This window comes from Brassica rapa, chromosome A07 (assembly GCF_000309985.2).
Source record: "Brassica rapa cultivar Chiifu-401-42 chromosome A07, CAAS_Brap_v3.01, whole genome shotgun sequence".
NCBI lineage: Eukaryota > Viridiplantae > Streptophyta > Magnoliopsida > Brassicales > Brassicaceae > Brassica > Brassica rapa.
In genome coordinates, this window is record NC_024801.2 from 25,306,477 (window position 1) to 25,322,101 (window position 15,625).

General features: G+C 39.2%; 3 protein-coding genes across 4 annotated transcripts; 2 read left to right on the forward strand and 1 right to left on the reverse strand.

Moving 5' to 3' along the window:
- The first annotated feature begins 1,174 nt into the window (after positions 1–1,174).
- On the forward strand, positions 1,175–3,657 carry LOC103831661 (receptor-like protein 11). The gene has a single exon (XM_009107560.3). The coding sequence runs from the start codon at positions 1,190–1,192 to the stop codon at positions 3,437–3,439; it is 2,250 nt and encodes a 749-aa protein (XP_009105808.2). The 5' UTR covers positions 1,175–1,189; the 3' UTR covers positions 3,440–3,657.
- A 3,865-nt stretch (positions 3,658–7,522) lies between these two features.
- LOC103832255 (receptor-like protein 11) lies at positions 7,523–10,339 on the forward strand. 2 transcript variants are annotated; one of them, XM_033274315.1, is made up of 2 exons: positions 7,523–8,296; positions 8,369–10,339. In XM_033274315.1, the coding sequence occupies exons 1-2, from the start codon at positions 7,829–7,831 to the stop codon at positions 10,133–10,135; spliced, it is 2,235 nt and encodes a 744-aa protein (XP_033130206.1). In that variant the 5' UTR covers positions 7,523–7,828; the 3' UTR covers positions 10,136–10,339. The 2 variants fall into 2 exon arrangements, with proteins under 2 accessions (XP_033130206.1, XP_009106478.1); XM_009108230.3 differs by having other exon boundaries at positions 7,527–10,339.
- A 98-nt stretch (positions 10,340–10,437) lies between these two features.
- On the reverse strand, positions 10,438–15,614 carry LOC103831663 (SCY1-like protein 2). Its single transcript, XM_009107562.3, has 14 exons — positions 14,942–15,614; positions 14,687–14,791; positions 14,480–14,587; positions 14,175–14,357; positions 13,890–14,016; positions 13,753–13,814; positions 13,558–13,644; positions 13,359–13,445; positions 12,934–13,047; positions 12,393–12,521; positions 12,129–12,191; positions 11,831–11,992; positions 11,604–11,722; positions 10,438–11,510 (listed from the first exon to the last, which is right to left on the reverse strand). The coding sequence occupies exons 1-14, from the start codon at positions 15,431–15,433 to the stop codon at positions 10,715–10,717; spliced, it is 2,634 nt and encodes an 877-aa protein (XP_009105810.1). The 5' UTR covers positions 15,434–15,614; the 3' UTR covers positions 10,438–10,714.
- Positions 15,615–15,625: the final 11 nt, after the last annotated feature.

A 15,625-nucleotide genomic window follows, 5' to 3' on the forward strand; every position in this document is an offset into this window, starting at 1 on the left:
ATAGTGATGATACACATTAACTTCTAGGGTCGCTCACGTCAACTTACCGACATATAAGTTCGTGACATTTGTAAATACAATGGAGTTGCCGACAGTAAAAAATAAATAAAGCAAACTTTGTATTTATGAAATGACGCAATATTGTGGGTATATAAATATATCTACTAAGGTTTCAGGCAGACGCGTGATGAAAGAATAAATGTGTTACAACTTAGCAACTGTGATCATTTGATGTCACTAATAGAACTCGAATATCGTATATTATTTTACATTTTCCCCGTAAAAGGTAAAGGGTTTGCATGAAACTATAATATGGAGGTGTTCTAGTAGACTCCAATAATATGTTTATTTGATTTTGTTTTTATTATTCATATAGCCAACGATAAAATCAAATGAAAAGAAAAAAACATTAAATTATTCGTTGAGATATATTGTGGAGAGGATCGAATTGAGTTTATGGTCCAATTAATCGACTAGAAGGAAGAGACTTAGAGTGCAACTGGAATACATTTTTTAGAATAATTTTTTTTGAATAATTAACTCATGTATATTCTAAAAATTATCACCAATTACAATTAAAAATAGAACGAATATTCCATTTCATTTCATAATTTTCTTTGACAACAAATAAATAATAAAAAATTTATACTATATGATCGAAGTCAATTCGGGAATCCAAATTGGAATCGAAGTGCCAACATAGTACATAGCTAAAGGAGAGTTTCAAGCACTTTATGCAAGTTTGTCATATACCATTTCATAATATTCTATATTATTCTTAAAAAAAATAACTTTCATTTGAAAAATTATAAACCAAAAACGTTTTGAAATAAATAAAATGCTGTTTCAATTCTATTAAATTTCATAATAATTTATACCATTTCATATTCTTTTTATTTGTCACGGGCTAAACCCTTAAAAAAGTAAAATGAAACCGACAAGTTGACGCAAGACTTGCCAAGTGACAGACCCACTAAAGACTAGAGTTTCTCATGCAATCCTTCTTCTTACAAAGAACCAAAAACTTTGATTAAAATAAAGATGAAGACTTGGCCAATCAACGACGACTTGACGCAAGACTAACCAAGTCACACTAGGTTATAACTTCCTTCTATAAGAGAATTAGAGAACCAGTGAAGCATACAACAGCATAACTCATTGCTTTTACAACACAAACTCAAAAAGAGACATGATGATTCGAAACCATTGTTATTGCTTTTCTAGTATTATTACCATCTTTGTCTCCATTGCAATCCACAGTCTTGCTTCTCCTACGCTCAACTTTTGCCGCCACGACCAGAGGGATGCTCTTTTGGAATTCATGCATGAGTTTCCTACTACCAAGTCTTTTCCAAGTTCGTGGAACAAAAGCAGCGATTGTTGTTTTTGGGACGGAGTCGAGTGCGATAATAGATCTGGCCAGGTTATATCACTCCACCTTTCTGGTAAATCTCTTAACGGCTCTATGAAAACAAACAGTAACCTTTTTAAACTCCACTATCTTCGTGATTTAAGCCTTATGAATTGCAATCTCCAAGGAGAGATTCCTTCTTCACTAGGAAACCTTTCTCGTCTCACTCAAGTTGACCTTTCTTTTAATCAATTGGTAGGTGAGATTCCGATTGAAATCGGCAATCTAAACCAACTAAGATATCTTAAGCTTGGGTATAATGATCTCACAGGAGAAATTCCTTCTGCACTAGGAAACCTTTCTCTTCTATTAAGTCTTGAACTTCAGCATAATCATCTGGTGGGTGAAATTCCAACTTCCATCGGAAACCTCAAGGAACTAAGATTGATTTGGCTGAGCTATAACAAGTTATGTGGTAATATTCCGATTTCAGTCACTAATTTAACGAAGCTTTCCTATTTTGTCATCGGCTCTAATAACTTCACTTCCACGCTTCCATCAAACATGAGTGGTTTCCACAACTTGGAGATGTTTGATATTAGTGAAAACTCGTTTCACGGGCCTTTCCCTAATTCTTTGTTCTCGATTCCCTCGCTGCAATCGGTAGATTTGGGAAAAAACCATTTCACGGGACCTATACAGTTTGTGAAGAATACATCTTCGTTATCATCTGAGCTTCGTTATCTAGACCTTTCTCATAACACATTCAATGGCCTGATCCCGGAATCCATGTCTAAATTTCTCGACCTTGAAGAGTTACGTCTTAGCCACAATAATTTCAGTGGGGCAATCCCTTGTTCTATATGGAGATTGAGGTGGCAGGTGTTTATGGATCTAAGCTCGAATTATTTCCGAGGATCATTTCCCCTTTGGATCTGCAAGCTTAAAGGGTTATCCTATTTAGATTTGTCCAAAAATTTCTTCAGCGGCTCGATTCCTCAATGTTTAAGCAACCTTAATGGTTCTTTAACAGAGCTATTTCTGGAGAACAACAAATTCAATGGAACTCTTCCAAATATATTTGTCAATGCTACCAAGTTCGAATCATTGGACGTTAGTCACAACAATCTAGAAGGGAAGTTTCCAAAGTCATTGCTCAATTGCAAATCTCTGCGATTTGTGAACGTGGAAGGCAACATAATCAAGGACAAGTTTCCATCGTTATTGGGATCTCTACCATCATTACAAGTTCTCATCCTCAGATCTAACGAGTTCTACGGGCCATTATTGTATCATGACCACATGTATATTGGGTTTCAGAGTTTGAGAGTCATTGATATATCAGACAATGACTTCACTGGAACTCTTCCACATTATTATTTTTTGAACTGGCGTGGAATGACCACGTCAACCGAAGAAAGTGAGGAGGAGGAGTACATGGTAAATTTTTCCAATGATCAATTTATGTATCAGTCCATGGAAATGGTGAATAAAGGAGTAGATATGAGGTTTGAGCGTATCAATCACGGCTTCAGAGCCATTGATTTTTCTGGAAACAAACTTAATGGCAAAATCCCTGAATCGATTGGCTTTTTGAAGGAATTGCGTCTTCTCAACTTGTCATGGAATGCATTCACAAGCCATATCCCACGATACTTGGCAAATTTGACAAACCTCGAAACGCTAGACCTCTCTAGAAATAAGTTATCAGGTCAAATACCTCAAGATCTTGGTCAACTCTCCTTTCTGGCATACATGAACTTCTCTTATAACCTTCTTCAAGGTCCAGTTCCACAAGGCACACAGTTCCAAAGGCAAAAATGCTCTTCCTTCGTGGACAATCCTGGACTCTTCGGACTTGAAGAAATATGTCAAGTAAGCCATGTCCCCAATCCTGCATCACATCAATCTGAGGAATTGTTAGAGGCAGAGGAAAAAATGTTCAGCTGGATTGCAGCTGGAATAGCCTTTGGACCTGGTTTGTTCTGTGGATTGGTTATGGGACATATCTTCACTTCACACAATCAAGAATGGTTTACAGAAAAGTTTGGTCCAAGAAAAATGAGAGTCGTCACAAGTGCTCGTTAAGTCCATCTCTTGTAGTCTCTCTAATAAGCATTTCTAAGACTCATGTAGTCCAACATCTTCTTCGTATTTGTACTGAATTCTTTAGGTGTGTGTCCTTCAAAAGACTTCTTCAGTTGTTTGTGTTTGTTTGTAATTTTCTCTGTAATAGTTTTGTAATAAACATGTTGGTGGTATTTAATGTATCTTGGCTTGAAAATGTACACGTGAATTTCCTCCTACTCAAATCTTCAAACTTTTAGGGTCACAAGTTAGTTACTCGTACAATTTTATTTCTAAAAGACAGAGTGAGATTCCGACATTCGAAACACAAGTCAACTTGAATTTTCTGTAACATTCATACTCTGACCTCTGCAACAAGAACATTCCAATCAATTTTTTTTCATAGGAATTGTGTTTACATAGCCCAATAAAACTTCTTTTTCTTAAATACAGAACTTACTCTGTCCTACTGTGTTTCACTGGATTTCTCTTTTTTTTTTTTCACACTTTACCCTACACTAAGAAGGTTGCTTACCCCACACGTCAGTCATGGGCCATAACGATTTATTTCTTAAAAAAAGCAATGGAGAGATGCGGACATTTGAAAGATAATTCAGTTTTATTGTAACGACCCGGTTCTCTAAATGTTGGTTTTGTATTGATTTTAATTGAATCAGACCATTGGTAAACCAAAGCATTATATATATCATATTTCTTAACCTAGCAATCAAAAGAAAATGGAAAGGAGAGTGCATCGAGAACCGCCTCCATTAATCTCCATCACGTCTTCTCCCTCTTCATCACGTCTTCAAGTACACACTCCTATTGTCCTTTCCTTCACGCCAGAGAAAGGAGTTCCTTGCGCCGTCATCCTAGATCGATTCAGGAGACTTTAGCCTTTGAACCAAGGCTCTTTGGATAGATCTCATTTCCAGGAATCTGTAGCAGCAAACGGAATCGAGATCGGAGTTGTACAACAAAAGTTATTGACGTTGCTTCCTGGCCAAGAATAAACTTAAGCTGTTGTGGTGCAGAGACAGTTCCGACCAGTCCCAGCGTAAAGGCGAAACGGTCGACCAAAACAGAAGCTTTCAGTATGGAAATTTGTCAGTAAGTAGTTCACTCTTTTATCTATCATCTCCAAGAAGCGGATTGTCATTCCGAGTTATTTTCTGAAAGTTGTGTTTGTTCTCGCGAGAGGTATTGCTGCAGTCTTCGTATGCGACCAGCCTGCAGGTGAAGCCATTTTGGTTGATCAAATGGTGGCCGATCGGAGTAAACCCGGTGGCTACGGACAAGGGACATATAGGACTACATTCTTACCGGAGGGATTGAAAGTTTAACGGTCAGTTCTTGAGTTATTCGTCTGTTTTCTCGAGGGTTCAGGTCTACCCAAATCCTCACATTCGTCTATTTTCAGAAAGCTCCGGAGTTGTTATTTTAGAGCCAGAAAAGTCCATTCGGTGTTTCTCAGGTTTTTCTGAAGAACCCGTGGCAAAGGTGAGGGTCTTTTCCCGAGCTTCTCTTACACGGCTTAGGACCTCGAATAAGTATAATTTATTTCTAATGTGTTTCCGTTTGCGTGAAATTGAGTCTGTCATTGTTTTGCTTAGTTTTAGGTTCTTTGCTTAACCGGAACTAGGGTGTTAGATGATTCAACAATGTTTGTTCATTTGTAATTGATAATATATATATATATATATATATATATAGTATATTGGTGTGATTTGGTTGATAGCCGACTATGGATATTTCGGCTGGAGACAGTACATTGGGTGTGGTGTTTGCTGCGGCACAGCGTAGTCGACCTGTTGTGCCAAGGCGTGGAGGTCGATAAATCGTCTACGGGCGTGTGTTACCGAGCACATATTCGGTGGTGTTTTGGCCTGTTAGTGGGCAGCTTGTTTGATCTCTGGGTACTTTAGGTACCGTGTTTTGCAACGTGTTAGGATTAAATTATATTTATTCGGAGTGCTCTGTCCGGGTCCATGGACTTCGGGTTTAGTATCCCCATACCTCACTGGGTAACTCACCTGTTACTCACCCCTCATTTGCCCCCATGCAGGTGAGACTGACGAGTATATGATATTTGGATGGATTGGTGCTACTGGGCTTTATTTCGGATTTTTATTTGGGCTTAGGGTGAGTGGAGTCATGTATATGGGTTATTATGCTATGAGATATTGTTGGTGGCACGCTGTTCTCCAGATAGGAGGTGACGGGTGTCACATTTATATTTAAGGGAAACCCGTATACATGAAAATTGCGCAACTGCCGGGAACAAAACAAAATTTACACAACTTGAGAGAGACGGAAACAACCTGAAAACATGAAAGCTTGTAGTAAGGTTTATCTGTCAAACTAATCCGGGAAGATGTTTACATAACATCTCCAATTTTCTGTAATTTTTTTCTCTGTCACAGAGCACATCACGCACTCTCCATGTGTACCAAACACCAACCTCGGGAGCCTTTAGTCATAGTAGATCCAGTAGGGATGTTTGTGAACCATTGGGCTTTGAGGTTCCACCTCTACCTCTTCCCCTTCCTCTTCCCATTGCTGTCGAAGGCGGTGGCGCAAGTTTCATTGCAGGCTGCCCGGTTTTGCTTGAACTGAATATAGAGCTGATGTCTGCTGGCTTTTGGTTATTGTTAGAACCGCTGGAGAAAGATGACACTCCTTTGCCCTGTCTTTGCTGGGGTGGTTGCAGCGAAGACAATGAGGCATTGCTGAATGCCCAGTTGTCATTGTTAGCTATCTTTGCAGATCAGATACCAAGTCAGACGGTATAGAAGAGAAAGATTCATTTGTTATATAGTTCAACGTGTTCAGGTACTGCAAGAAATTTCAAGATAGCCATCATCAACAGTGGGAATTCTAAAGAAACATTTCAACTATACAGACTTATATCATGAGACACAACATATCAGAAAGCTTATATCTGAAATCAGAAATAGCGAGCTCAGGTTTCAGAGTTACCATTTTGACATTGTTATTGCAGTCTAACAACGGTTTCCGAGCAACTAAATGGTAGGCAAGGCATCCAAAACTAAAAATGTCCGAGGAAGCTCCAGCCGAAGGACTTTTGCTGCACACCAGTTCCGGTGCAGTGTAATTTAGGGATGGCTGGACTGGCAGCATTGAATCCTCAACGTCATATTCCTGCACGTTCCATATCAAAAGACAACAGTCATCATCATACATAGGAAGTCATCTAACGTATACAGTTAAACTCACAGAATAGTGGAATGACTGTATGTTATCCAAATTCCCAGCCTGTGCTGCTGAAATAGCAAAGCCGAACCCGGCAAGCTTCCAGGAACCAGCTGTAGTAATAAGAACATTCTGCATGGATGTTACAACTCCACATGTTAACTAAACATAAACATACCTGGGGAGATATAGCTCGATGGATGAGATGGGTAGCTGCTGCAATCGCCTATGGATAAACGTATTTGGTGGTATTCAATCAACATTTTGATTTGAAAATTATACGGGAACTTCTTCCGAATCAAATCTTAAACTTGCGCTTGAAAAGTCTTCCTTCTCTTGTATACAATTAACTATCCACGCGTATTACGACCTGTTTCTTTTCACACTTCCCCAACACCCTTGCTTCTCCCACACGTCAATCATATATGGACCTGCGTATTCTGTGGATTGGTTCTGTGACATTTCTTCAAAAATTATCAAATCTAAGTCTAAGCCCAAACCTATTTTATCTAAAAACCTAAGCCAATTATGTAATTTAAACCTCTCCCTTATAATATTACTCACGCTTTTCCATTCTTTCTAATATTTTCATTTTTATATGTGTAAATATATAGTCAGTGCATAATTTTGGCATGGCTAATTATCTGACCGATGTAATAGTTTTATTTCAAAATCACATGGTTACAAATTAAACTATAAGCAAAATTTTGGTGAACATTGATAGTCCATAGGGTCTATGTGACTATGTGGAAAGTGGCACAATTCATTCGGTTGTATCTGGTTTAGTAACTCTAGACTATAGGTAGAGTATATAATGGATTCATTGCTCATAACTCCTCGAAACAAGTGTTTTGGGTTTAACAAAACATATACATGAATCTTTAGAATGGGTTTTTGAGGACTTGATGAAATCTTTAATATATGCATGAATCTTTAGAATGGGTTTTCAGTGAATTTAGAAAAAGAAAAAAAAAGAGGTACAGAACTTAAATAAAACGTCAAGTGATATTTGGGTTGATGGAGAAAGAGACGAGAGCATTTTTCATTGACGAAGACTTGGCCAATCAACGACGAGTTGACGCAAGACTAACCAAGTCACACTAGGTTATAACTTCCTTCTATAAGAGAATTAGAGAACCAGTGAAGCATACAACAGCATAACTCATTACTTTAACAACATCAAACTCAAAAACAGAGATGATGACTCGAAACCATTGTTATTGTTTTTCTAGTATTATTACCATCTATTTCTCATTCCTAATCCACAGTACTCTTGCTTCTCCTAGGCTCCACTTTTGCCGCCACGACCAGAGGGATGCTCTGTTGGAATTCATGCATGAGTTTCCTGTTGATAAGTCTTTTCCAAGTTCGTGGAACAAAAGCAGCGATTGCTGTTTTTGGGAGGGAGTCGAGTGCCATAATAAATCTGGCCAGGTTATATCACTCGTCCTTTCTGGTAAATATCTTAACGGCTCTATGAAACCAAACAGTAGCCTCTTCAAACTCCAATATCTTCGTGATTTAATCCTTATTGATTGCAATCTCCAAGGAGAGATTCCTTCTTCACTAGGAAACCTTTCTCGTCTCACTCATGTTGACCTTTATGGTAATCAATTGGTAGGTGAGATTCCGATTTCAATCGGCAATCTAAACCAACTAAGATATCTTACGTTTGGGTATAATGGTCTCACAGGAGAAATTCCTTCATCACTAGGAAACCTTTCTCGTCTATTAAATCTTGAACTTAGGTATAATCATTTGGAAGGTGAAATTCCAACTTCCATCGGAAACCTCAAGGAACTAAGATGGTTTCGGCTTGAATATAACAAGTTATGTGGTAACATTCCTATTTCAGTCACCAATTTAACGAATCTTTCCTCTTTTATCATCCACTCTAATAACTTCACTTCCACACTTCCATCTAACATGAGTGGATTCCACAACTTGGAGACGTTTGATATTGGTGAAAACTCGTTTCATGGGCCTTTCCCTAATTCTTTGTTCTCGATTCCCTCGTTGCAATGTGTTGATTTGGGAAAAAACCATTTCACGGGATCTATACAGTTTGTGAAGAATACATCTTCATTATCATCTGAGCTTCGTTCTCTAGACCTTTCTCATAACACATTCAGTGGCCTGATCCCGGAATCCATATCTAAATTTCTCGACCTTGATGATTTACGTCTTAGCCACAATAATTTCAGTGGGGCAATCCCTTGTTCTATATCAAAGTTAATCAACCTGTCTTCTCTTGGTCTTTCCAATAACAATTTGGAAGGTAAATTACCAAGTTGCCTATGGAGATTGAGGTGGCTGGAGTTTATGGATCTAAGCTCGAATTATTTCCGAGGATCATTTCCCCATTGGATCTGCAAGCTTAAAGGGTTAAGGAATTTAGATTTGTCCAACAATCTCTTCAACGGCTCCATTCCTCCATGTTTAAGGAACTCCATTGATTCTCTTGAATACCTTATTTTGCATAACAACAGTTTCAGTGGAATTCTTCCAGATATATTTGCCACTGCTACAGAGTTGCTTATCATCGACGTTGGTCATAACCATCTGGAGGGAAATCTTCCAAAATCCTTGATTCATTGCGAAGGTCTGCAGGTTGTGAATGTGGAATATAACAGAATCAAGGATAAGTTTCCATCTTGGTTGGGATCTCTACAATCACTAAATGTTCTCAGCCTCAGATCAAACAAGTTTTACGGGCCGTTGTATCAGCGGAATGTGTCGATTGGGTTTCAGAGTATATGCTTCATTGATCTTTCACATAACGACTTAAGTGGAACTCTTCCACCTTCCTATTTTTCCAACTGGCTTGGAATTACCAAAATTTACGACTTCCGCAAAAAGACCACAAGATATTACTACGAACTGAATGTCTTGACAATCCAAGCACAGATGGATATCGTGAATAAAGGAGTGGAAATGAGGTACGAGAAAATCCGAGAAGACTTCGGAGCCATCAATTTGGCTGGAAACAGACTTTACGGCAAAATCCCTGAATCTATTGGCCTCGTGAAGGAATTGCGTCTTCTCAACTTATCAGGCAACGCATTCACAAGTGATATTCCACAATCTTTGGCAAATTTGACAAATCTTGAGACGTTGGACCTCTCCAATAACAAGTTGTCTGGTCAAATCCCACAAGATCTTGGTAAGCTTTCATTTCTGTCATACATGAACTTCTCTCATAACCTTCTCAGTGGTCCAGTGCCACGTGGCACACAGTTTCAAAGCCAGAACTGTTCTTCATTCTCGGACAACCCTGGACTCTACGGTCTCGAAGAAATCTGTCCCCAAGCCCATGTCCCATATCCCCTCGAGGAATCGCCGGAGGCAGAGGAACATATGTTTAACTGGGTAGCAGCTGCAATAGCATATGGACCTGGTGTATTATGTGGCTTGGTGATCGGACATATCTTTGCTTCACACAATCAAGAGTGGTTCACAGAAAGGTTTGGTCGAAGACAACTCAGAACCACCAGTGCTCGTTAAGCCCATCTCTAGTAGCCTCTCTAATAAGCATTTCTAAGGCGTATGTTGTCCATTGTCATGAGTCTTGTTCGTGTTTTTACTCAATTTGCCATGTTTCTTCTCCAAACTACTCGTCTGTGTTTGTTTGTAATTTTCTATTAATGGTTTTGTAATGAAAGTCTTGTTAAAAAAGTACTTGAATTATTGATATATTATCAACTTTTAGGATCACATGTTTGTTACTAATGCAATTTTATTTCTAAAAGACAAGTGGAGAGACTGACTCCCACACTCAACTTTATATTTATGACGGATCTTGCAACTGCCAAAAACAAAAACCATTTGAAAGATGACTCAATTTTATATACATGAAAATAGCGTAGAAGCTGAATGACCAAAGAAGCAACGGTGAGAGCAAGAAACCAAACAGAACAAAATTTACACAATTTGAGAGAGACGGAAACAACCTGAAAACATGAAGCTGTAGTAAGGTTTATTTGTGAACAGAACTAATCCAAGAAGATGCTTACATCGCACACTCTCCATGTGTATAAGCTTCTCTTCACTGCACGACCAAACACCAACCTCGGGAGCCTTTAGTCATAATAAATCTAATAAAGATGTTTGTGAACCATTGGGCTTTGAGGTGCCACCTCTACCTCTTCCCATTGTTGTTGAAGGCGGTGGCGCGAGTTTCATTGCAGGTTGACCGGTTTTGCTTGAACTGAATATAGAGCTGATGTCTGCTGGCTTCTGGTTATTGTTAGAACCGCTGGAGAAAGATGACACTCCTTGGCCCTGTCTTTGCTGGGGTGGTTGCAGCGAAGACAAGGAGGCATTGCTGAATGCCCAGTTGTCATTGTTAGCTGTCTGGAATGGAGTGCCGCCTGTTAAATTGTTGCCAAAACCAGATGCGGTGCCATTGTTGAGACCAGTAGAAGCAACAGAAGTGCCGTTGTTGGGACGTGGAGGCCAATTAGCAAAAGGATCTAGTTCATCAAAACCCGGAGTAGATGATGTTCCTGTGTTTATCTGTGTCTCATCAGCTATAACTGGAGCAGTGAGGCTTGACGATTGTCTTGGAGGCCACTCAATGTCCACAGGAGAGCATGTGGTTGGCGCTGTTGACTTGTTTGGCAAAGGCTGTGACTGGTTTGAGGATTTGTTAAGCTGATCGTTTGTGACTTGATGAGAAGACGCATGATTTCTCACAGAAGAATCTTTACTCGGAGAACCCCAATCTTCATCCCAAGCTGGACTGCTCTTTGCTGCAGAAGCAACCTTCTCAGGCGTTTGGTTCGACGACTGAAACTGGACTCCATTGGCAGCAGAATGAGATTTCGCCTCTGGGATTCCAGAATCATTCACTGTAACTCCTCTCTTTTCCTCTATTTTTCTGTTGCAAGAAACACAAGCAGAGATCATAGTAAGACAACAACACTATGCAGTTGTAAGGAAATGAAAACACTATTCCTAAAGTACTGGATACCTGAGAATATCTTTGACAAATAGCATATACTTGGCGAACTGCTGTACGTTAAGTTGTTGGGCAGTGAGAAGCGGCATTATCAGGGTAAGCACGTGTTCCGCTGTGAATTCAACTCCATACTACAGAACAATGACAGAGAAAGAGTGATGCTACCGCATATAAAGAGGAGGGAAGTCAAGAGGTTCAAAATTTGAAATATGAAGGTGAAGTTTGAGCATTTTTCCTACCTGTTTGAGAATTGCATTTGCGATGGCAAGGGTACACATAAGGGTAGGCGCAGAGCGATCAACAGCAGTACAACGCTGAATTGTTTGCAGAATTTCAATAACAGCAGGTTTATCAAGCGTTTGAACCAGCTCTGCTAAGCAGAGCAAAGCATTTACTCTGACCTGAACACCAAGTATATTCAAATCAAAATTTTCATAAAACAATGGAATCTGTAAATCCGCTTTCTCTTTCTTATACAGCTATTGATAATATTAAAAGTAAAACCAGGCTTAGGTAATCAAACAAGTCATAACATACCGCAGCAACTGTTGTTTTGAGAGCCAAGCCATGTACCCGAGGCAAAATTGCTTCCTTCACAACCTGCAAAACAAGATGGAAAAAGAAAAGTATTAACTAAAAGAACTTATCTAGTGTTGAATGACAATACTCTGCCCAACTCGACCACAGAGACTAAATGTGTGCGACACTACTGCTGTGCAGGCCACAAGTCAAAATTAGTTTTACCCTTTTGGATAAAAAATTTCTTTTAGTTAAACATAAGAACAAAGCATTAAGTATCACCTGACCATCGAGTTGCTTAGCGACAGAGGTGGATCTTTTAAGAACTTCCTCCTGTATGCGGACATCATTATCATTGTAGGCTCGGAGAAGCAAAGGGAGGACATGCGATACAAGATGCTCGCTATCAGTCTGAAACGTTGAACAAAAATATATGCCAAGTAAGGATCTCACCCTGTAGCAATATAAAATAAGGGATAGTGATTTCAATGCATATATACAAATGGTATTCAAAAACAAAGAGCAGCGAGTCGAACTTCAATATGAAAGTTTTCAACCAGACTACCATAGATAAAACACAAGTCAGAAATAGATATCAAAAAGGATGTGTCTGACTAGAAAAACTGAAGCTAGTAATGTTTATGACAGAACAAAAGACTATATAGAGATTATGTGCTGCGTTTACCAGTGCAAGTCATCTATTATGGAGAACCATACTTAACACAAAAATCCTTCATCCAATCAAAAGAACTTAAGGAGAAATAAACATGTGCAGGGTAAGAAAAACATAATGCAGTGATGCATACACATTGATCAACTTCACCTTGTTAGTAATAAGCTCTGCATGCTTTACAAGCAAGAGTAATGTATCTCCGGAAGCCGTACTCAGAACAGGAACAAGAGCTGGTAGTGTTATCAACTCAAAGTCATTCCTATCCTGCAAATGTCATTTTCAGATTGCAACAATTAAGCATTTAGTGAAATGCCAATATTGACTCTATTGATCAAAGACCATCGCTAAAAAGTCCAAAAAAATTGTGCAAAATGACAGGCTGAGAAATAACTATTTAACAAAAAATACCATTTATATATTACAAGTAAAAACAATTGAGGGAGAACCTTTGATCGTATACAATACAAGTATGTGAGAAGGAAAACTCGTTCTATCTAGAAACCAATGGCACCTATAAATCACAACAATCTAGTGAAGAAACCTATGGGACTCTGATTCACCGAATTTGAAATTACCTGAGACTGTGCTATAGTTAGAACCATTGGCAAGATGATTGGTTGCAAAACCAAATTCCTAAGTTCAGCACAAAGAGGTGGAAGCACCTACATGATAAAATCTGGTTCGCTTAGTTGATGCAAAGAGAAATCACCTGATCATCAAATATTATTCTATCAAGTTACAAAAAGTAAAACAGCCATTAAAGTGACTACCTACCTTATACCGTAACACACGGGAATCAAAATCTTTCCACATATCTGATAACGCTTTTAAGAACTCGGACTTCTGCATGTTATCTCTTTCCTGCAATAAAAGACAAAATTGTCCGAAAACGTTATCAGATGTGGAAATACATTTTCCATCACCAACGCACAGCCTGTATGAAAAAAGATTCGAAGTTTATATACGTACAAGCATATGATCAAGAAAACGGAGAGCACGTAACCTAGCGTCGCTTCGAAAAAAACTAGATCCTGTAGAATAAGGGTTCAAGACAAAAATGTTAGCAATAAATCAGGAAACCTCATCAAAATTATATGTCCTCTTACCTGTGAAATCTAATGCTGTTGGTCTGTAGGTCTCGTTCATTGATAGCATCCTTTGCAAATCAGATACCAAATCCGAGGGTATAGATGAGAAAGATTCATTTGTTATATAGTTCAACGTGTTCAGGTACTGCAACAAATTTCAAGATAACCATCACCAACCGTAGATCTAAAGAAACATTTCAATTATACAAGATAACCGAAAGTACTCCAAAGACATATAGCATGCATGATACACGACAAATGAGAGCTTATATCTGAAGATCAAAAATAAGGGTTTAGAGTTACCATCTTGACATTGTTATTGCAGTCTAACAACGGTTTCCGAGCAACTAAATGATAGGCAAGGCATCCAAAACTAAAAATGTCCGACGAAGCTCCAGCTGAAGGACTTTTGCTGCGCACCAGTTCCGGGCCAGTGTAATTTAGGGATGGCTGAACTGGCAGCATCGAATCCTCGACGTCATATTCCTGCACGTTCCATATCAAAAGACAACAGTCATCATACATATAAAAGTTATCTAACGTGTCCAGTTGAATACAACAAAATAGATGTACAGCAGTCTAGTAACATTGTCAAAGTTTAAACTCACAGAATAGTGGAATGATTGCCTGTTATCCAAATTCCCAGCCTGTGCTGCTGAAATAGCAAAACCAAATCCGGCAAGCTTCCAAGAACCAGCTGAAGTAATAAGAACATTCTGCAAGGATGTTACAATACAATTCCACATGTTAATTAACCATAAACAAACAACTTATAAGAAAACAAACAAGCATGCCTTTAAGAAAAAAAAAGTAACCTCGGGAGATATGGCTCGATGGATGAGCTGGGCGTTATTGTGTAGAAAGTTCAGTGTCTCGGAAATCTGGAGCAGACCATGCTTCACCTCTAACAAGCTCATCTCCTACACAATTATAGCAAACAATAACCAATCACTCATTCTCTCATTACAGCAGTTGTCTCCAAGCCAAGGTTGACCTCAAATTAAGTTGCAATGACAGTAAGCAACATGATAAAACGGATACATGAAGCTAACAGAGCACAAAAAGGTTACCATTGACTTCAGATCTTTCGGCACATTAGCCACATTCTCCACATTCCCAAGCGCATTAGCCACAGAGGCAAAGAGAGGCTCCGTAACCAAAGCCATAGCATTCTTATTCTCATCAAGCGCCTGCACCACGTGGACTACACCAGGATGCCTCAACCTCACCAACTTCCCTGCATCAGCACGAATCAGATCAAGAAACGCGTCTTCGGCTGCCTTAGACAGCCCAGCTCGGACACGAGCCTCAGACAAAGCACGCTTATCAAGCATCCAGACGCATACTGTCGGATACTGCTGAGAACGCGTGGTGTCACGCGCTTTAGCTGCGTACAGCTTCCAAGCGAGACCAGGACCAGCGGAACCGATCTGATCGAGAAGCTCGTAGTCCTGAAGTGGCTTCGGTCCCGTGACTTCCTGTACTGTGGTTTGGACCGTCTTCTCGATCACAGCCGCTGTTCTGGCTAGAGCTTGAGTAAACGTTTTCATGTTCAACGACATTTTTGTCGGATTCCGGCAATGTTAAAAAACGGTGATCAGACAAGAGATCTACGAACAAAGCAGAAGTAAGAATACGTATCTAAATGGGATCGAGGAGGAAGACGATAGCGGATCGAAGATCAGATGGTCTTCTTCCTTCCCACCTCTCTTGACAACTTGTTTGTTTGATTTTTCTTTTCTATTTTCCTTTAT